The sequence below is a fragment of the Corvus cornix genome, chromosome 4 (genome assembly GCF_000738735.6).
Source record: "Corvus cornix cornix isolate S_Up_H32 chromosome 4, ASM73873v5, whole genome shotgun sequence".
Taxonomy (NCBI): domain Eukaryota; kingdom Metazoa; phylum Chordata; class Aves; order Passeriformes; family Corvidae; genus Corvus; species Corvus cornix.
Genome location: NC_046334.1, coordinates 61746162 through 61767195, shown reverse-complemented (window position 1 = coordinate 61767195; position 21034 = coordinate 61746162). Strand labels below are relative to the sequence as shown.

At 42.6% G+C, this 21034-nt stretch overlaps 2 protein-coding genes across 4 annotated transcripts in view; both read right to left on the bottom strand.

The window, feature by feature from the left end:
• Window positions 1-157: 157 nt before the first annotated feature.
• On the bottom strand, window positions 158-6388 carry TADA2B (transcriptional adaptor 2B). The gene is made up of 2 exons (XM_039551024.1): window positions 6094-6388; window positions 158-4787 (listed from the first exon to the last, which is right to left on the bottom strand). The coding sequence occupies exons 1-2, from the start codon at window positions 6361-6363 to the stop codon at window positions 3795-3797; spliced, it is 1263 nt and encodes a 420-aa protein (XP_039406958.1). The 5' UTR covers window positions 6364-6388; the 3' UTR covers window positions 158-3794.
• A 1758-nt stretch (window positions 6389-8146) lies between these two features.
• Window positions 8147-21034, bottom strand: part of TBC1D14 (TBC1 domain family member 14) — a 64871-nt gene continuing 51983 nt past the window's right edge. For all 3 annotated transcript variants that reach the window (XM_039550674.1, XM_010401948.4, XM_039550675.1), the window contains 2 exons: window positions 12715-12973; window positions 8147-11484 (listed from right to left, as the gene is read on the bottom strand). In XM_039550674.1, coding sequence (XP_039406608.1) covers window positions 11419-11484; window positions 12715-12973 — 325 coding nt within the window. In that variant the 3' untranslated portion in view covers window positions 8147-11418. The remainder of the gene's footprint in view (window positions 11485-12714; window positions 12974-21034) is intronic.

Here is a 21034-nt window from a genome sequence, read left to right as displayed (position 1 = left end):
GCACCCAACAAAGCTACCACCAGTACTAGCTATTTCATAAACACCACATTTCCACCCATCACATTTAGCTACAATGCCTCTCCACCTGTTCTTGGAAAGACTTCAGCCATTTTCCTCATTGCCCAAACTACATTATTGTTAAATCAATCATGGAAAGGAACTTTAATACAAGTTTATTTACCAATACACAATGCAAAAATCTAGTAAAACGCTGTGTGCACAACATTAGTTAGGCTTTGTGTGATTTCAGCACAGGCGTTTGTGTGTCTGGCACAGCTACACCAGTAAATGTCAATGCAACATTCCCTTCAAGGAAGAAAGAAGCTGATGAGCTGAATGTGCTCATGGGGTATCTTGCTTCACAGTATTTAATGTGTCATCACTTAAGAGTGACTGGGACACATGCAAAAACATTTTGTGAGAAGAGTAAACCAGAAGGCTCAGGAAGCCTGTTTCAGTTGTAAAGGAATTGGATGCAGTGGCCACACAAGAGAATAATGGCAGAGTGCTTAGTGTGTGTGATTTACAAGGCAGTTCATGGTCACAGGCTAGTGCAAATCTCCAAACACTGTTCTTACTGCTTGCTGGGCCTGCCACGGAGCAGGGGGCAGGAGGGGCTGGAGCCAGAATACTCTGCAGCATCCAAGCCCTGGGAGATGGATGCTCCCTTCAACACAGCGCTGGGATGGACACACACAGCACAGCCCCTACCCAGAGCACAAGATCAGTATTTTGAACAGCTTAGAGAATGTTGCTTTTTCATAGGCTTACATCAATGTTGTTAAGACAGATACTATCATTAGTAATAACTTTAATTAGAAAAGTCAAGAGCATTAAGCATATAAAACACCTTGTCATTAGCAACATGAAGGCTGGGTTATTTGTACAGTACAGGAAGCACTTCCAGATCAACACAAAATACAAGTTGAAAGAGCTCTTTGCCATCTCAGCCCCTTCACCACAGAAGAGCAGCAGCATTGCTGTAGTAAATTGCTGGATTAACATTAACTGCATCTCAATTTATAAGCAATCAAACAGAAAACCAGCAGCTCATAACAAAGGAATGCTTAGACTAAATCAGTTCCATGTGAAATATGGAACAGCAGCATCCTCTAGTGCAAGTCACCTTTAAAATTAAAAAGCATAGCTGACAATGAGACATTGCTTCTAGGGAAGCCCTTTCCAAGGGACTAGTATTTGCTAAAGCAAACATTTACCACCTTGAGTTAGCTTGCAAGTACAAAATAAATATTGATATCCATATTGCATACATTAAAAATACTTTATTTTACATTCATTTTGATGTTCAATAAGTTACGTCTAGCACCAAAGAAACATTTTGGAGGGGTTGAGGAATTAAGAAGCTACAAAGTGTAAATGCAGAATTCACTTCAACATTTAAATGACTCATTGGTGCCTAGATTTTTTCCTAAGTTATTGTTCAGATGGGCTTTACACTATTGCTTCAGTTAAACTGAGATGTGCCAAAACAGTGTAGAAATATGAAAATCACAGATTTGAGGGAAAAAAACCCAGAAGAACCAGAACCAAAACCAAAACAATTCTCTTAAACTCCCAGCTACATGCAGAATTGAGGCATCATAACACCATGTTATGGCAGTTAAGTAACAAGTTACAGGAAGAACCAAATTGCATAACTAGAATGCTGAAAAGACAGACTGAGCTTCTCTCCCACAGGAGTAGGACAGAGAAAATAACCAAGGGTTTATACCTTATGAACTTGTGTGCTGCTTGTACATGCATATAGGGTGGAAGTGGTTATTACAGCTACTCGGCACAGTGCAGTTAGCTCCACTGCTGCCAAGAAGAGACAATTTTGTCTCGAGTATGCCACAACAAACCACTTACAGATAAGCCAAAGTATTATATCCCAGAGGACATAGCCCTTACCTTTTCTGAAGGGACATAACATCATAAGCTCAAAAGAAAAAGGCACTAGAGTTTTGGTTTTTTTCCTTAGAAATGCTGGCTTTGTAATTTTATTCTAATCTCTGGTAACACTATTTTGGTAATGCTGGATGTATTAAATGAAACCCAGTTCTGATCAGAATACCTCTGCCAAACTGCAGAATTAATACTGTTTTACAATTTTGTTGCATCCTCACTGACTACAGCCCAAAGCACCAAAGCAAGATGACATTTCCAGATCGTGCACTCATATTGAAGCCAGTCAGGTTCCAAGTTTTTGGTACACCTGCACTCCAGGAGACCTGCCCAGCCGGCCGCCAGTCACAGCTTCCTGCTCCAGACACAACCAGCAGAGAGGCTTAGGCACAAGTAAATCTGTGCCATCTTTCGTGTGGCAAACCACCACTTTTATTCATTTATTCAAATGCCAGCATGGGAATTTAAGGATGAAATGGGCATAAAAATCTTTTTATAATCCTTCTTCAACATCTTTTCCTTAATCAATAGCTCTTACTAGAACATCACTGTGAGTCTGGCATTTGTGTTTCCCACTGTGTTACATCCCAGGTGGTGCCTGGCTCCAGCAGCACTCCAGGCTGTAGCTGTCAGAACTGGGAGGAGATCCCTCCCAAGGTGCACTGTTCTACCTGTCAGTAAATTCAGATTCAATGTGCCTGGGCTGGTATGTTTCAAGGTATGTGCAATTAGAATCCTACAGTGGCTGGATTAAATGCTCCAAATTTAGAAACACTTTGTGCATTTTGACCAAATCTGCATCAATTGTTATTTTTGTTTTTAAAGACCAATCTCAGTGATCACGCTCCATTTGAGAATCTTGCTCCCTTTCCCTGACTTTCCAACAAAATCCAGAAGGAGGCAGCTACACCTCCTTAGCCTGTATGAACTCAGCACTTAAGATCCCAAAGGAGGAGGAGCAGGCTCCCCCAACAAGGACAAGCAGTGATTTTGCTGGCTGACACTTCCAACTGCTGCCAAAGACCTCACTGCCTATTCTCCCAAACCCCATTTCTGGCCCAAATCAGGTATCTCACTGTAGCTGACCCCTCCTCTGGAGGAGGGCACCACAGCTGCTGGGGATTCCTGACACTCCAGTACCAAGTAGGAAACTCAAAGCTTCAGAGGGGTCTATCAGGAAACTCAAGTCAAAGCAATGCCTGGATTAGCTGGGAGCTCTTCAAAAACCCCCCTCCACAGCACAACTCCCTGAAGGCATCTCACCTACCACATTTCCTCCCTTCCTTCCCTCCTTTCACTCCCTGCCACGACTCATCCCTGCTGTATTCTCAACAGGAACTCTCATCCCCGTGTCCCCATGCCTTGGCTGTAGTTACTAAGGAGAATGTTCCAAAAGCTTAGCAATGGTCACAAAAGTCCCTGCTCACCTGCTCCTGAGCACAGGACTTTTGTAAGCTTCACTTTGCTGCCAGCATTATGCCAAAAAAACAAAACAAAGGGTGAAGAAAGTTTCCAGCAAATGAAACTATCTCCTACCTTCAAAGAAAAGCAAGGATTACACTGATATTCATTTATCCAATAGTACAGACTAAAGCAACTACTCTGGGACTACCAGACTTGAGTAAGTTCACATGAAAAAATCTGTTCTAATAATGTACCAAAAGCAGTGAAATCCAATGTAGAAGTTTCACAATTAAGTATTTTCCATGATTCAAAGCAAAAGTCTATTTGAGCCACCATGGATCATGATGACTGTGGGGGTTTATGTATTTGATTTTTTGTGTTTTTAAGCGACATGGTTTCTGTATCTTTGGGGAGGGAAGGAAAAAGTAACGGAGTCCTTGAGGCTGTAATGGGCCTCTGCTGTGTTTTTTCAGATCAGCTGAGTTTCATGAAGCATCCCTGGATATCCAACCACTTTCTGTCAGAAAGTTTAAAATCCTTTTCTTTAGTACCTTATCTAAGTAACTGGGAAGGCGACTCTTTGAAGGAATTCCTTGTCTTTTTTGGAGATGGTCTTTAATGATGATAGTTTTTACAGTCACATAACGTGCAGGACTCAAGTTCAGAGAACTGCAGAGCACCTTTTCCCTGTCCGATAAGAGTTCAAAGCCAGGCAGGTTTTCAATGGCAGCAAATTCACCTTCTTTACCCTCTTCCTTCCCTCTCTTGGAACTAGCTATGTTCTTGTTCTCCTTCCTCTTTTCCCGTTTGTGCCTGGCTGCCTCGTACTCTGCCGACTCTTCCATTTTGGTGATCCCATTTCGCCGATACCGCTGCAGCTCCCGAATCTTTGCTCGAAGTATCCTCTCCTTGTGCATGTTCTCAAAGAAGTCTTCAAACTCCTTACAAGACATGAACTGGTACAAAGGCCTCAGTTTCAGCCTCAACTCCTTCTCTTCTTTTGTGATCTTTCGTTTGGGAGCTTTCTCCTTGTCTTTTTTATCCTTGCCCAGGAAGGCCGGTACCAAGTTATAGTCTCGCGCAATGTTCTTCCGCCGTTGCCTCTCCTTGAGTTTCCTTACGTACATGTCCACGTGAGCTCTTTTTAACTCGATCTCCACGTCGTCGTCATCGTAGTTTACCGAAAGGCCGCTGATCAGCGTCTCGGCGTCCTGGTCGTACTCGATCTCGTAGTCGTCGCGGAGCGGCATGTAGCCCAGCTGCTGCTGCTCGGCCACCGAGATGTCCAGCGGCGGCAGCGGCGTCGTCAGGCTGGGGGACAGCGGGCCGCCGCTGGGACACGTGTGGTCCGTCACTCTGTTTGGAATAGTGTCAGGGATGCAGGCTTTTCCCAGGTTGCCATGGATATACATGCTCACATAGTGTTCCATCACCTCCTGAGGTGTTCGGGATGCTCCCACATGAGCAGCCATGTCCTCCTAAACAGAAAAAAAGGAGGAGTGATAAAACGATTCCCATTACATCTCCAGCAGAATGAGCACTCAGGAAATAGCACAACTTTTCCCCTGCTCCTCAAAAGCCAACTTCCAGTACCTAAACTTCTCTAGCAATACTGGCCGTGTTTCCATCAGATCTGCGATTTCAGCTCTGGATGAGTGTTTGCAGTGCACCCTGGTGATTCCTGAGAACCCACAGCACTCCCACAGAGCCAGCTCACCATGAGCAGGAAGCTGTCCAAGTCCCAAGCCAACACCAACAGGACTATACAGCTTGGGTTTTGCTTGTGTAGATCACATTACTGAGGAGCAACGTGGAAACAAACAGTATTTACTGTGAGAATAACAGTATTTATTATTTTCTAGTTATTTAAGAACTAAGCAAGCTGCAATGATCTTACACTTTAAGGTTTTGAAAAAGTCTTTATATTTAATAAAGCAAAACATACGTAACAACAAATCAAGTCAATCAAAAATTAATCAAAGGGTCCAGCGGAGGGCAATGAGGATGACTGGGGGAGTGGAGTATCTCTCTTACAAAGACAGGCTGAGGGAGTCGGGCTTGCTCAGCCTCGGAAAGAGACAACTGAGAGGGGACATCACCAGTGTCCATCAGTATCTGAAGGGAGGTGTCAGAGGATGGAGCCAGGCTCTGCTCTGTGGTGCCAAGCAATAGGACAAGAAGCAACAAGCAGAAACTGATGCACAGGAAGTCCCACATGTACATGAGAAAGAACTTCTTCACTGTGCAGGTTTTCTGAGCTCTGGGGCAGGCTGCCCAGAGAGGCTGTGGAGTCTCCCTCACTGGAAATAGTCAAGAACCGTCTGGATGCAATCGTGTGCAATGTGCTCTGGGATGACCCAACGTTGTCCCTTCCAACCTGACCCATTCTGTGATTGTGAAATGACGCTTTCTTACTGCTGTTTTTTAAAACCAAGCCTGCCTGTGCAGTGACAGGGAAGGCGAGCAGCCAGCCCGCAGCTGGGACATACTGAAGCCAAAGGCTGAGCACGGATAAGAGGCAGGTGCAAGATGTGTGACACGGACGCGCTGACGGGAGGCAAACGCAGACCTTCAGGTAGCGACAGGTCCGAGCTGCCGGGTGCGCTGCTCGGACCAGCGGGGAGCCCGCAGGGAGCCCGTCCGGCGCCACCCCCGGCACGGCCCCGGCAGACAGGGGCAGCTCGGGGTTCGCAGCGCAGGACCCGCCCCCGGGGGCTGCTGTCAGGACCGCCGGTCCGAGGAGGAGGATCGCCCCCTCCCCTTGTCCTCGCCCTCACCCCTTACCCAGTTGCCGAAGCCGAACTGCTCGATGGCGTCCAGCAGCAGCTGCTCCTCACGGCTGCTCCAGCCGCCCTCGGCCTCGGCGCCCCAGAGGGTGAAGCGGCCGCCGTCCACCAGCTGGTAGCCGTGCCATCGGCGGTGCGGGCCGATCTCGGCGCCCGCCGAGAAGCACTCGGGGCAGAGCTCGATGTCGGCGCACTCGGTGCAGCGGAAGCGCAGCGGGCTCACCTCGGCCAGGCAGTACACGCAGTACTTCTTCCCCAGTTCCGCCATCTTACCCCGCCCGCGCGCGCGCGCGGCCGCGCCCCCGGCGCCAGCGCCGCCAATGGCAGCGCGTTCGGGGGGCGGGGCCGCGGCGAGCGCCAGCCAATGGGGCCGGGTCTGCCGGGCGCGGGGCGGTGTCAGGACGAGGGGGCGGCCCCGATTGGCCGAGCGGGGCCTGTCTGCCCTTCCCGCGGCCAATGGGAGAGGCCGCCCCCAGCGAAGCCGCCGCGAGGGGCCGCCCGCGAGGGGGCGGGGCCGCGGCACGGGCAGGGGGCGGGGCCGGGCCGGTGCCCGGCAACGGGGGAAGCGGGGCGGGGCCGGCCGGGCGAGCGGGGCACGCAGGCAGCGCGGCGGGAGGAGCCTGATCCTCCTCCTGACATTCCAAATGGAAGCGTCTCTTCCCCGGGCAGGTGAGGATTAAAGAAATAGAGCGATTCTTCTTCTAGTTCTACTCCTCTTGGCCCATGCAGAAAACGTCAGGCTGAAGCCTGAAATCCAAACGCTTGGAACCACCTTGAGCGCTCAGAAAGAACTGGTCAACGCTCTATGGACTTTGAGCACATGAAGAAAGAACTCGACTATATGTGATGAAATCCTGAAGCTCAAAAAGGTCTCGGACATATACCATATTCTCAGCCACCTCATGGAAAAACTGGAGTTAATGGAAGCAGAAAGCCAAGGCAGAAAGGCTGAACTGATGGGCGTCAAAACATGTCAGAGGAGAGCGATATCCTGACCAAAACAAAACCAGCCAGAGCCAGCCTGTAGAGAAACAACCTGAAACTGCAGCAGAAACGGGGTTTGCTTGATATTGAGATCCTGCTTCAGGACTTGGAGGAAAAGGTGGATACTGTAGAGCTGCTGAGTCAGTAGAAATGCCGCTGGAAACGCAGAAATGTCACTACGCTGGGCTGGCCCCTACTTGTAGGGGAATTCAGATAAAAAGCCAGAAAGCAAATTCCTCTTTTCTTGCTGAGCATGGCTGAAGAAACTTGGAATTATTATTTGGGAAAACAAGTAAAGTAAATCTAGTTTAGAACAAATGTGTGCAACTCCTGTAATAGATACAATAGAAAACTTTCAGTATTGAATTGGTGTCAGCTTAGAGAGAACAAATCTGATTTCACATTCTAATTCTACACATCAGGAGATACTTCAGCAAAAGGCAGTGGGACAGCTGCTCGCTGGATAAACCGTGGCAGCCAAGGCTTTGCCTGTGTTCTGCATGTACCTTTATTGCACAGGTACTGCCTTCTCTCCCCTCTTATCTTTTATTTGGTCCTTCAACCTCTTTTCACTTAAGCAACAGGAAGCTTCTCCACTTTAAGTCCTGAAGTTACACCTACGTCAGAAGTAAAACAATACTGCCTTAACTTTAGCACAAAAATGCTTTGTGATTATGAAACTTGCAATAAACTAAGATTTCTTCTTTTCAAAACAAAGCCAGGATAAGTTATTTAAGCATTTCTGAGTTCTGTGCATGTCACAAAGATATACTTACAACTACTTTTCATAATGAATTTATCAGACCTCAGGCCCAGTCTTAGAGAAAGGTGTATGAAAAGGGATAAAACCACAGGCATGGAAAGTATCAGATCTTCTAAAAGTATGATGGAATTTAACAGGTATTTGAACATGAGAACTTGGAAAGCATCAGCAAATAGTCCTCCACCTTCAATACACAAATGGCCCAAAGTCCTCTTTTTCAACAGACAAAAACTGCAAAGCCACCTTTGAAGAAGAAGACAAGTACTGGAATTTTTAATATCTGAATTACACTCACAGTAGCTGATTAAGATAACTTTACATGACTTTATTTAACAAAACCATATATTTACAGTTGAAAAAAGTTCCAGTTTGATGCACATATCTAAACAAAACAAACATGGTAACTACATAACCCAATTTAAACATGATGTACAGGAGATGTACCAACACTTCTCTCTATGTCATTCTTATTTTAAAACATTCAAAAATAAGCCGTTACAAGGTACCTTTTCTTTTTCCAAATGAAATTGTTTACTAAATGAAATAACATTAATGACTGACTGCAGACTGAAGTTGCAAAACTGCTTTATTATAAAGTGCAGATTGTAAAGAATCCCAAAGCTGGTTGGAGTTTTCTGGTTTCTCTGATCTGCTGCAGGTACAGTGGTACTTTTGATGTGTTGCAGCAGTTTTATTTTGCCTTGAACACATGAAAAAAAGTCTGCTTGATGGGGACATTTGCTCCATAAAAGAAAATCTCATGCATCTTGTTACAGATCCTTTCAAGCACCTGAACAATAAAATTGTCAAATTTTTAAATGCAATTCCCTGAATTTCTTAAGTAAGATTTCTGTAATAGCTAATTAAGAGATTTGGTATACTGCAAGAAACTTGAAAAGCTCAGTGGCAAGGAATTCTATGCCATTACTACTCATCTCTGTTTTTGTCAAAATTCAGGCGTTACCTTCAAATCAAGTTAATGAGAAGTTGCAATAATTGCATGTTTAGGCAGGTGATTTTTTTTCACATGTATTTTGTTTGAAAACAAACTGTGCAAAGCTCCTTATTGCATTGCTGTTTCTTCATTAAAGAACATACCTTATATACACAAAGAAATCCTTTACAAAATATATACAACTTCTAAGAACAGATCAAATCACAAAACAAAGTAATTACATTTGCAAGTAACAAACAGTGCACAAGTGTTGCAGCAGGCCTTTTCCCCACAACTGTGCCCACTGTCACTGTTACATTCAACATCTTATTGAGAAGAGAAAAAGAACAGGCTGTTGATGGCTGCCAAGGTACCTAATAGCTAAAAAAGCATTTTTAACCAGACAAATGAGCCACACTTGTAGACTTGCTTTAAAAGAAAATACAAATGTAGTTGCAATGAAGACTTAAACCACAAAGCCAGTTACAGTACCACCTAAAACTGTATACTGAGGAAAAAGTGATCTCTGTGTTTAAAACCGTTTGAAAGCATAGTGCAAATGTTTCGGATGGCCTCTCGTATTCTTCATGGAAAGGCATATTTGTTGTAGTAATAGAAAAAGTAATATCAAAAAACACTTACTGACCTTCCTGCTTTCTATTGCACTTCAAAGCAACAAGTACCAGTCATTGGAGGACAAATTCTGTACAAATTTTGAGTGAATTAACACGTTTCCTATCACATCTTAACATCTATTTTCAGTAAGTGATGACCTAGATGATGCCTTGTGGAGGAATTAAGATGACCAACAAAAAAACCACATCCATTACACCAGGTACACAAAGTGGACAGGAGAAGAGGTCAGTGAGGTATTGGACTTGCAGGCTGCATTTGCATTACACATCTTTCAAAGTGACTATGAGTCCTCACTTACCAGGGAGTCTTGTTCTCACTCTTCTTACTATTACAATCAAATTATCCCTCATAGAAATAATGTCTGTACCAAAGGACCATGTTTTGATTACGTCCCACAGTCCTTTACATTGTATGTTGAGTTGAGCAGTGTGCAACTATTCTTCTTGGTTTTTATTTGGACAATGCCAAAATAATCAGCATAAACCAGCTGAAGAGCACTGGGAAACCGCTGACCATACAGCTGGAGGATTTATAACGCCTGTTCACAGTTAACACAAATATTGCTTCAGTTACATTTCCCTTTTCAATGATCATCATTATTATAAAATAGGTTTTACACTGTACACTATGCAATAAACATTCTTGTACATCAGAGGCACTCACGATTTGCCCTTCAACATTCACCTGAATGCAGAGAGGATCTAAGATGTACGAGGATTTATGTAACAGCAGTTTGCTGCTGCTGTAACTTGCTCTCATGTATTAGAGGTCAGATAAAATGCTCAGAAATGACAGCTTGTACTTATGATGTCTGGCACATTTCCCAATAAACTTCTTTCACTTGTCACTCTATGGATCAGCTCCACATAACTTTCCCACTGTGGCAGCAGCAGCAGCTTTGGGAGATCCCACAAAACCTATTTTTCAGCAGCAACACTGGCAAACATTAACTGCTCCCCTACCATACCTCCTCCTCAGTTCTGCCAGTGAGCAAAGCTGGGCTTAAAGTAACTATCAAAATTGCTTTTAACCATTTCTCAGTTTATCTGCTAAGTCCACAGTTTTATCTCCATGACTGGACACATGGCACAGGAGCAAGCAGCTGGTAGGCAAGAACATCCCGAAACAGCACTGCTCCAGTAGAGGGACACATGGAAACATGCATTTAGTAGGATGTGACCTTGGCTTTAAAAAGAGGAAAGAGAGTACATTTGGGAAATGATGCCACCTTAATACTAGAATGCTCTTGGTGAGTTTGGAATCTAGTCTGATGAATGGAATTTCCTCCATATGCACCCAGTCCATATTGGAAAAATAAATTTCCAAGGCATCTTGAAGAATAATTAGTTTTGCACTGCTAGTTTGACTTCTCTTCCAAGTTTACTTTCTACTTAACTTTTTCTTATTAAAGAAAGGAGTGTGGTTCTATGTCTACATGATTTCTTTGGTAAATGGGACCCCCAGCCTATAAAATCAGAAGCATTTCTAAAGAAATGGTCCTTACATCATTTAAAATTCCAGCACCAGTGATCTAAAATCCACATCCAGCTACTGTTACAGGTATTGGAAATATATCCTGCCTAAGAATGAAACAGGAGAATAGCTGTCAAAGCAACCAATATTGATGAATGTCCAGTCTTTTAAAACACCAAAGAAAAAAATTTTAAAAAACCCCAAACCCTTGATATTATTTTGTTTGACTGCTCTCAGCAGAAGTATAGAATGTGTAATGCTCTCCACAGCATATGCTCATACCACTAAAAGTTTAAGGCTAAGCCTAGGTTTAATTTATAAGGGGTTTATCCCCTATTTTCCTTTTTTTTTTTTTTTTTTTTTTTTTTTTACTCCTCCTCCTCATTTTTCTTCTCTCCCCCTTAAGGCTATTCTACTACTAAATAGAACTCTGAACTAACACTTTGATTTGCAGGCTCATACATGTCAAACAGTAATCAATACTTTTGCCACTTTAGCTCTTTTCCTGGGAGTCACTGGAGGCAAACCCCATGTTAACGTTTGAGTGAAGGACTTCCTTTTTCCATCTCCCGGTTATCTTTCTGCAGAGCAGCCAGTATCTAGACATTTCAAGAAATGAGAGAGAAGAAAAGCATTAGATTTAAAAAATTACTCAATAATTTATTCTGAAGAGTTTCCAGTTATGTCTGAGCAATACTATTTTAACTATCAAATGTAATTAAATTTAGAGAAACTCTCCACTGACAAGAGACCTCTCCTGTAAGTCCTTGTGACATGGTGGATAGAAACAGATTTAACAAAGGTTTAAACACCATCTCCCCCCCAACATACACTTTTGAAGCCTGTTACTTGGGGTACTTGGCAGAATAGGACCCCATCTCTCCTTCTCCATGAGGGAAGCAGCAGCAGGCTGGGAATTTATTTGGAATGCAATCCTCATGCACACATGACATGTTGAAGGAAGGTCAGACAATGAACAACTTGTAGAGCCACTCCTGCTGTGAAGGTTAGAAATCCTCATCTCAAAGAGAAAGCTGGAAATCCCCAGCATCTAAAGACACTGCTACCCCAGGAAAGAACCAGGAAAACCCAGTTGCAGCTGAATTCCCCCAACCACTACATTTAACACCACCTTTCGTTTTCACTGCACAAAAGCAACTGGATAAAATGGGCAGAGCTCTGTAATGGAATGACTCACAAAGTGGGCTGTATTGCTGCTTTGAACAAAGAAGGAAAAAAAAGTGGGGGAGCTTCCACTCTCTGACATGAATGGCTGTTACTTAATGATTTCCACATTCAGGTGACATCTTTTTTCTTTACACTGGAATTTAGTTGAAATTACAGTGATAAAACAATTTCTGAAATCCCATACTAAATCCCAATACAGAAGTCAAGAGATGCAATCACTTCTGTAGAGCCCAAAATTAGGCAGAGTAGAGATCTTCAAGAAGATTAAGATGACTGTATGATAGTGTGTCCTGACAAATTGTCATCTTCTCCCAAGGAGTAGATCTCTGCTTTTAAGTATCAGGTTGTAATGTTGCCAGCAGCCTTTGGAATTAATAAATTTTAAAAATTGTGTGACACTTTGTTTCATAAACTTCACTCAATATTTCAATTTTGAATGTTGACTGAGGTCTCTCTTTCCAGAGGAGTTTAAGCTGAGGGAATCCACTCACCTCAACGTACGCTAAGAGCATGGAGTGAGCTACACAGTCCTACCTACCCATAAAATAACACCAGCTGTGCTAAAACATTCTTCCAGACGTGGCCAAATCCCATTTCTATAAGTGCAATCACCAGTTACCAAAGATTGACATCCTCTTTACCTGAGCCCATTTTTTGTTTCTACTTTGCATCTGAATGGCAGCAATAGATGCGAAGAATTCTTCCGAAGGCAAGTCCTCTGGTAGTTTTGTTAAAAACTGGGCTATATGAATAAAGTCCATTTTGGTCAAAATATCTTCAAAAAGTTTTAGTATTCCCAGCGCTGTACGGAATAAGAACTCTTCTCCATCACGGCAGAACACATCCCAGACACGACAAGCCAAGTCTAGTGGCAGAGATTTGCTGTACAATGTGAATATCCTGAAAAGCAGGACAAAATTTTCAGAGTTACTGGACAAGAAGTCTTGGATACTCACAGAGGTACACACACCAATCATCAGTATGTTTGAAGCTTCTCAAATATTTGTAATTGAATATTCCTTTTTATATTTCAAAAGTACTTCTGTTAGTCACAGCATACCAATCCATGACACAATATAAAATTGTACAACCATTAACGCATGGTCTCCAAGTTTGATTTTCTTGGATCACACCAGAAGAAACAATATACATGGTTTTACACAGCTAAATCAAAGGCCTATTTAATCATCGCTTCAGAGTTGAGAATTGATGCAGTTTGAGTTGCAAAAACACAAAAAGCTGAACCTTAAGACAAACTGCAATGGGAATTTTGTGATTCAGATATAGGAGGTGAATAAAATTAACTCTTGTGTTCCAGGCTTGATTAACTGGCAAAGTAATAATAGCATGAGTTTTGGAGGAAGGATCAGCTTGAACTCCCTTCAGCTGAGAGAAACAGGCAAGGCAGGATGTCCAGAGAGGTGTAGATTGTGGTGATGAGATGGTGGCTCAGTGTGCCTGTACGGATGTGATCCCTGAAGCGAAAGGGTAATACCAGAAGGAACAACCTCCTCCTAAGTTGCTAAAACTGTATTCTCATTAACTACCATCAGCACATTTCTTCCTTCACCAAAATGCTGACAGCCTTGCAGCCAGAAACAAAAAGTTTCTCCCTCCTCTCTCCTTTATCCAGCATCTCACTACGCAGCAGAGCGTGAGCACTGCCACCAACAATGACCTAATAGCAAGCGATGAGAATTAAGCTTCCTGGAATCACTTAACAGTGTATCAGGGGAAAGGGTTACAGTGGTTTTTTCCTTCAGAATTCAGAGAGAACTTTTCCACAGATGCACTGCACAAAAATCTCCATAAAACTGCTAAGAATTCTCTCCCCGGCAGAGGTCAGCAAAGGCTCAAATTTCAATCAAACCTTCCCACAGCTTTTAACAAAGAACTCCTTTTCAAGTACGCTGAATTGAGCAGTAGTTTTCATGTGTTTAAAACTACCCTCTATTCCCTCCAATTTTTTATTTAGGAAATTTGGATTTACATTAAAAAGATAAAATGGAACAGATACACACACACACACACACAACATATATAGGTATAGAATATGAAGTAATGTATTTTCACAGCAGTCTAATAATCAAAGGTTTTCTGCATTATCTGTTTTTTACTATATAAAAATTTACTTGAATGATGTGTTGTTAAGTATATGGCTTCTGTGTAAATCAGCACACTTTAGAAAAAAGGGAAAAGATAATAGTTTTATAAACACCCAGACGAAACTAACATTTGCAGAAATTCAGGTGACAAGTGAATTGCAGCTTTATGATCCTTAGGATTTTACTGTTTTTTCTAGTTTTACATCTTATTGCAATCTTCTTATAACAAGTGAAAACATTTTAAATCCTGTTCTCCAAAAAGCTAAGTTAGAATTATAAACAAACAAAAGGTCGAAGCCTGGGATGAAAAACCCACACACTTGTTTATCGCACATACATGAAGGTGTAAGAAGAGCAGGATACAAGCTCCTTCTTTGGGTTACTGGCTGATCCTGCACTGCAGACTTCATATACTTTGTATATTCTCAATCTTTTTGCACAGTCACACACATATAAAACTGTACTGTCACAGAATATCTACATGGCAGAATTAAGACTGTTGTCTGTACACACATGTACAGGAAACAGCAACAGCTTTTCAATTTAAAAGGAACAGTGTAATAGGAAGCAATTCAGCTGAGTCCTTTCTTGATCACCAAGTACTGGGCAAACACCCAAGCAGAAGCAAGCCTGGGTCAAAGATAATTAACCATGCCAACTTTTTGGACCTGTTTTTATTCACAAAAGCTATTATTCTGTCATGATTCAGACCTAACATGAATAACCCATTTGTCTCCAACTATGCAGAAAATTAACTGGCAAAAGAACTATTTATTAGAACACTACTTTTATATGAAAGGATTTACATCAAAAAAGCTGTAACATCAAATAAGGTATTTGCCATTGAACTCTTCATAATTTGGAAGGAAGCACCATTTGCAGGAACTTAACAAGGCAATTAACTTTCATTAATATTTGCATGGAACTGATGCATCAAGCCCTAACAGCAGAGACTGGGCCCCTAGAATAAGCAGTGAAACATCAGTAGGAATCACTGCTTAGAATGGATTTCATCCCTTCAAACATTTCCTACTGAAAGACATTTTTTATTAGATGTCTGAGCGACTGGTCTGAAATGCAGCTGAAATTTATGAGAGTAATAAAGCAGCTGCCAGACTGAAGCAGTTCCAGCAGTGCCTTTCAGCAGCAGTGGCACACTCCTTGCACATGACCTGCTGTCGCTGTACTGCAGGATGACTTCTGTCTGCAGCTCTCTTCCAACCCACTCTAAGTCGCAGGTGCAGACAACACAGATAACTCACACAGACATATCCAGTGTCAGAGCAATGCAGGTGCAGGCTCCTGGCCTCTCTCTGTTTGCAAGAGGAAAAAAAGAAGCACCAAATGCTCCTGCTCTTCCTCGGCCCTGCTTATGATGAAAGTGTACCTTGAGGTAGATGCATGAAGTCCTGGCTGGTTTGCTGCTCACAGGGAAAGCATATGACCATAAAGTCATCAAGAAAGCAAAGCACTGCTACCATGATAATCATAGGCTCCATGCGTCTTTCCTTCACTTTCTCTTCTCCCCTCTCTTTTTTCTATTTTCTTTCTTTTTTAATTAAATAGTCTTTATAAGATATTAGCAAGAGCAATGCAGACAGGTAGGCCAAATTTTGGATTGGCAACTCACACACAACACTGTTGCAAATCAGATCTTATGTATTCTTGCACTACACATTCCTTTCCCCTGTCTATAAACTTTAAAATTATTAAAGTCTAAAACAAAAGTGGAAGTGTTTACTTTGTTTCTTATTTGGAAAAAAGAAAACTAAATAGTATTTAATATAAAATACTGACTGCAAGAGAGCATTTTTTGGGGGGAGTGGAGAGTTGCTGGCATGACATGGACTATGCTTTTCTTAAAGTAACAGAAAGCAAGCTTACAAATACTTTACTGGAAGTGCCCACTAAAAATGGTCACACAAAGTGGCTTGGACCTTTATCATAACAAGCACATGGTGTTAATAGGAAGTTCATGTTCACGGAGCACAATCACAGTCCACGTAATACTAAAGAACCACTGATCAATCCATCAGTACAAACACAGCCCTTGGCTATAATTATTAGTAGGGATAAAGAAGTGTTTGTATAGCAGCAGCAGGCCATAAATAGACAGCATGTGTCCTTGGCACATCCACATTCTACTCTGCTCACAAGAGCCTGCGGAACATCAGCTGATGGAGTGAGAGGCCAAGACTGGGCTGTTCAGACACACTACTTCCCCTCTGTTCTCTGAACCTGACTGCATGTTGCCCTTTATGGCTCTTTCACACTTGATCCCCTTTATACTCACCCAAAAAAGTAAAACCCTGTATAGCTTTTGAATTCTTTCTACAAGATTTATCAGTTGGAGTTTAGGCTTAAAGCACATGGGTCCTTTTTAAATGAGATGCCTTACTTGTGGCAGGTATCCCCCAATAATCATGTGACAGTACCTTTAAATTAAACTATTCAGTCCTTGGAATTTTCCCATAATAGAGGGCAGCAGTGGAATTAAACTAGCAGGGGGGCTCTCCTCTCTAAGTCCTCTACCAGCTCCAAGAAAACCTGCACAGCTGGGCCCACCTACAGCATTTCTTTTACTTGGAATATATCCCTTCAAAAATGATTTAAATGCACCAAGTTTACTGCTGTTCCCTGCAGCACAGGTTACAGGAAGAAGCATAAAGGAGACTAGTTGACTCCACTGTAATTGTGGCAGGAGCAGGAGGGTTTCCCAGCAACTGGTCTGTGCAGCACTGGCTACTGCAGCCTCCCAGAGCTGGCACCGGCTGGGATTTACTGCACACATGCCTGCACATTAACCACACCAGCCCCTGGAATAACAGCAGGCATCCCTTTGGAGCTCAGAACAAATATTCATTTAAATAAAATTAATGTTAGAGCAAGGCTGTTTCACAGAGATTTTTATCTACAAGCAAAAGGTCTGCCTACTCTGCCTACACTGTACCATATTCTTCCCTGACTTTAAACACACAGCAGCCACACTCTTAGTGGCAATTCAAAGAAAAAAAATCTAAATCTGTTTCCTACAGGATCAAAATATTTTGAAGTAAAAAGTATGTATATGTATGCACATACACACATATGAATACACTTAAACATATATTTAAGTAAAATATGTAAGTTTTACATAAATACAACCTGCACTGTCTAACAAAATTAAAGACTGAGTGGTACAAGCTGTGTAGTTCAAGACAAGTGTGAAAAAGTTGAATGCAGTATTGGGCAGGTCTACCTCAAATAGCCTACATCCCTGTGCAAGATCACAGTGCTGTAACTCTTTAAGGATGGGAAGGAACACAGTAAGTTGTCCTTGGAATTAAAATAAACAGCTTGAATATGGATGCAGGTAGTCAGCAAGAAAAGCTAATTGGCAGTTCACTGATACAAAGACCTTGAGAAGCAACATCCACAGTCACTCCTGACTGAAGTTTCTTTCAAGTGCTCTTAACACCCACAGAGGTAACAAGAGGGGGGACCTGATATGCCTCAAGACTTCAATAACACTTCAACACAGACTTCATCACTTCAGTTCTTTGCTCACAAGTCAGTAATTTTTTTCTTTTTTGGTTTGTTTTGGTTTTGTGTTTTGGTTTTTACCCTATATATGTACTAAGAAAGAAAAACTAATCACAAATGTTTACTCAATAAAATACAATAAAGAGTATTCTATCAAAATAAAATTGTTGAAGGGAATGTAAACTTTCAACCTTCTGTCAAAACAGTCTTTTTCTCTAAATCTCTAATTTCTGGTATTGTTTCTCAGGATTTCTTCTTTACAACATAGTTAGACAACAGCATGATCTTAACATGCCTGTCCCATGAGGATGCTCAATTTTAGTTTCTCCTACATAACAATCACCTTATTTATGATAGCATCATCTCCAACTAGTATCACAGAATACCCTAAGTTGGAAAGGAACCACAAAGATTACTGAGTCCAGTTTCTGGTCCTGCACAGGAGCCACTCTGAGAATTACACCAATTGTCTGAGAGCATTGTCTGAAAGCTTCTTGAACTCTGCCAGGCTTGGTGCTGTGATCACTTCCCTGGGGAGCCTGTTCCAGTGCCCAGCTGCCCTCTGGGAAGAAGAATCTTTTCCTAATATTTAACTTAAATCTCCCCTGACACAACTTCCTACACTGGGAACCAGAGAGACGAGATCATTGCCCCTCCTCTTCCCCTCACAAGGAAGCTGGAACTGCAATGAGGTCTCCCCTCAGTCTCCTCCAGGCTGAACAGACCAAGTGACCTCAGCTGCTCCTCACACGGCTTCCCCTCAAGGCCCTTCAGCATCTTTGCTGCCCTCCTTTGGACACTCTCTAATAGTTTCATGTCTTTCTTATATTGTAGCACCCAAAACTGCCACCGGGACTCAAAGTGAGGCCACCCCAGTGCAGAGCAGAGCACAGCACGACAATGCCCTCCCTTGCCCAGCTGGTGATGCTGTGCCTGATGCACCCAGGACAGGGTTGAGCCTCCTGGCTGCCAGGGCACTGCTGACTCACATTCAACTTGCCATCGACCAGCACCCCCAGGTCCCTTTCCAGCATCTCATTTCCCCAGTCTGTCCATGATCTGGGGTTGCCCCATCCCAGCTGCAGAATCCAGATAGGTTACTGTGAGAGACAGTATCAAAACCTTCACTGAAGTCTAAAAATATCACATCTACCCAACTAGGTGGGTAACCTTGTCATAAAAGGAAATTAAGTTTGTGAAGCAGGACTTTCACCTTGTGAACCTGTGCTGGCTGTGCTATCCTCCAGGTGTCTTTCAATATGTCCCAGAATAACCCTCTCCATAATTTTACCAGTCACTGTAGTGACACTGACAGGCCTTTAGTTTCCAGAGACACCCAGCTTGTCCTTCTTGAAAATAAGGACAACGTTTGCCAGCTTTCAGACAATTGGAACCTCTCCAGATTCCCAAGACTGTTCAAAAGTCATTGTGAGAGGTCTCACGATGATATCAGCCATCATATTCATCAGATTGGATGAATCCCATCAGGTGTCATAGACCATGAGGCTGGAGCAGTAAATCCCACACAAGTTCAGGGTTGAATAGAAGTTTATCATCCTCACAGCCATTGTCTTCCAGCTCAGGGCTCTGGGACCCCTAAAGCACATCATCATTGTTAAAGACCAAAGCGAAGACAGCATTAAATATCTCTGCCTTGTCTGTGTCCCTGCTGGTGAGGTGATCATCCCCATCATGTAATAGGCTGATGTAATTTCTGGACTGCTATTGACATTATTGTCCATTAAAAATACAATAACCTGGTGATTTCAGTGTTGTCTATCCAGTTACTCTACCACATTTACAGTCATCTTATTCTGATGTCCCTTTTATTCAACTGCTTCCTCCACACACAGGCTTTTCAGAACATTGAGGCAACACGATTTCAACATCTTTCCTCTATCACTGAACACCCCAGCCTCTGGTCTCTTTGTTCCCTTCTATCTTATGCTAGTACTTTTTCCATTCTCTGTGCATAGATCTACTTCAACTTAATATTCTCAGCCTTCACTCATGAAGTCCTTCTCATAGTATTTCTCCCATTAAATGTTGGGAGAAATGAGCCTATTCATTACAACCCCCAATAATTCCCCGACACATGATGCATTAAAATTTAATCCCAGTGTAACAGCCAAGTCACACAAAGCCCATGTTACACCACCCTCTGCACAACAGGCATATACAACCACACAAATCAAGCAAAGGCAGCATGAGTAAGTCCATTTGGAGCTGAATCTACCAATGGATGTTAAGGACAACAAGAAGCTGCTTTGCAGAAAAGGATGGGGAGGTTCTGGTGGTCACCAAGCTAAATATAAGCCAGCAATGTGCCTGTGCAGCAAAGATTGTTCACAAACTCCTGGGCTGCAGAAGAAACACTACTGCCAGTGTGCCAAGGCAGGTCATCCATCTACTCAGCACTGGCAAGCCAGCTCTGGGCTTCCGAGTATAAGAGAGACATGGACATACTGGAGCCAAGTTCAGCTCACCATGAATGTGATGAAAGGCTTGGACATGTGAAACAGAGGGAGAGGCTGAGCAGGCTGGTACTGTTCAGCTGGGAGAAGAGATGGCTTAGACCTAAATGTCTAAAAACACTTGATAGGAGCATGAAAAGAAGACAGAACCAGACTCTTCCTGGTTGTATCCAGTAAAAGAACGAGATCCAACAAGTACATGAAATACAGGAAAGTCCATTTTAAACATAAGAAAATAAAAAAACTTGTTAACTACAAGGATGGTTGAACACTGGAACAGAGTTGCCTGAAGAGACTGTGGAGTCTCGTTCCTTGGAGATACTCAAACCCCAAAGGGACAAGGTCCTGAGCAAGCTGCTCTAATTGTGCTTTGAGCAGTGCTTTTAGATTGGATGATCTCAGAGGACTGTTCCAATACTTCAGAAATTCTACAACCCTATGAAAATTAATGTATTCAAACTTCAAGCTTGTATTGGATTGATTTACTTCAAATGTATTTTTGTTTAAGAGATCAGCAACATGTTGAGTGCTACCAACTAGGTCTTAAAGATCAGGGTACTGCCTGTGAGGTTCAGGTGAAGTTGCATTAACATTACAAATATTTTCCAAAAGAACACCTTACTAATCTCAGGGAAAAAATCCCGCTGTTACCACTGGGCATTTATTCTTTTACTTAAGGCATTTGTCAGATATCTGAGAACAGAAGATGTTGTCAACAATGTAAGGGCAAACCAATTTTTCACAAAAAATCTTTAATGTCATTGGAAAACTGACAACAAAGTCTTGTTGAAAAGAGACATTTTAACTACCCCAAACCAAGGTCTGATAGGCACAAATGCAAACACTCAATCTGGAGTGCA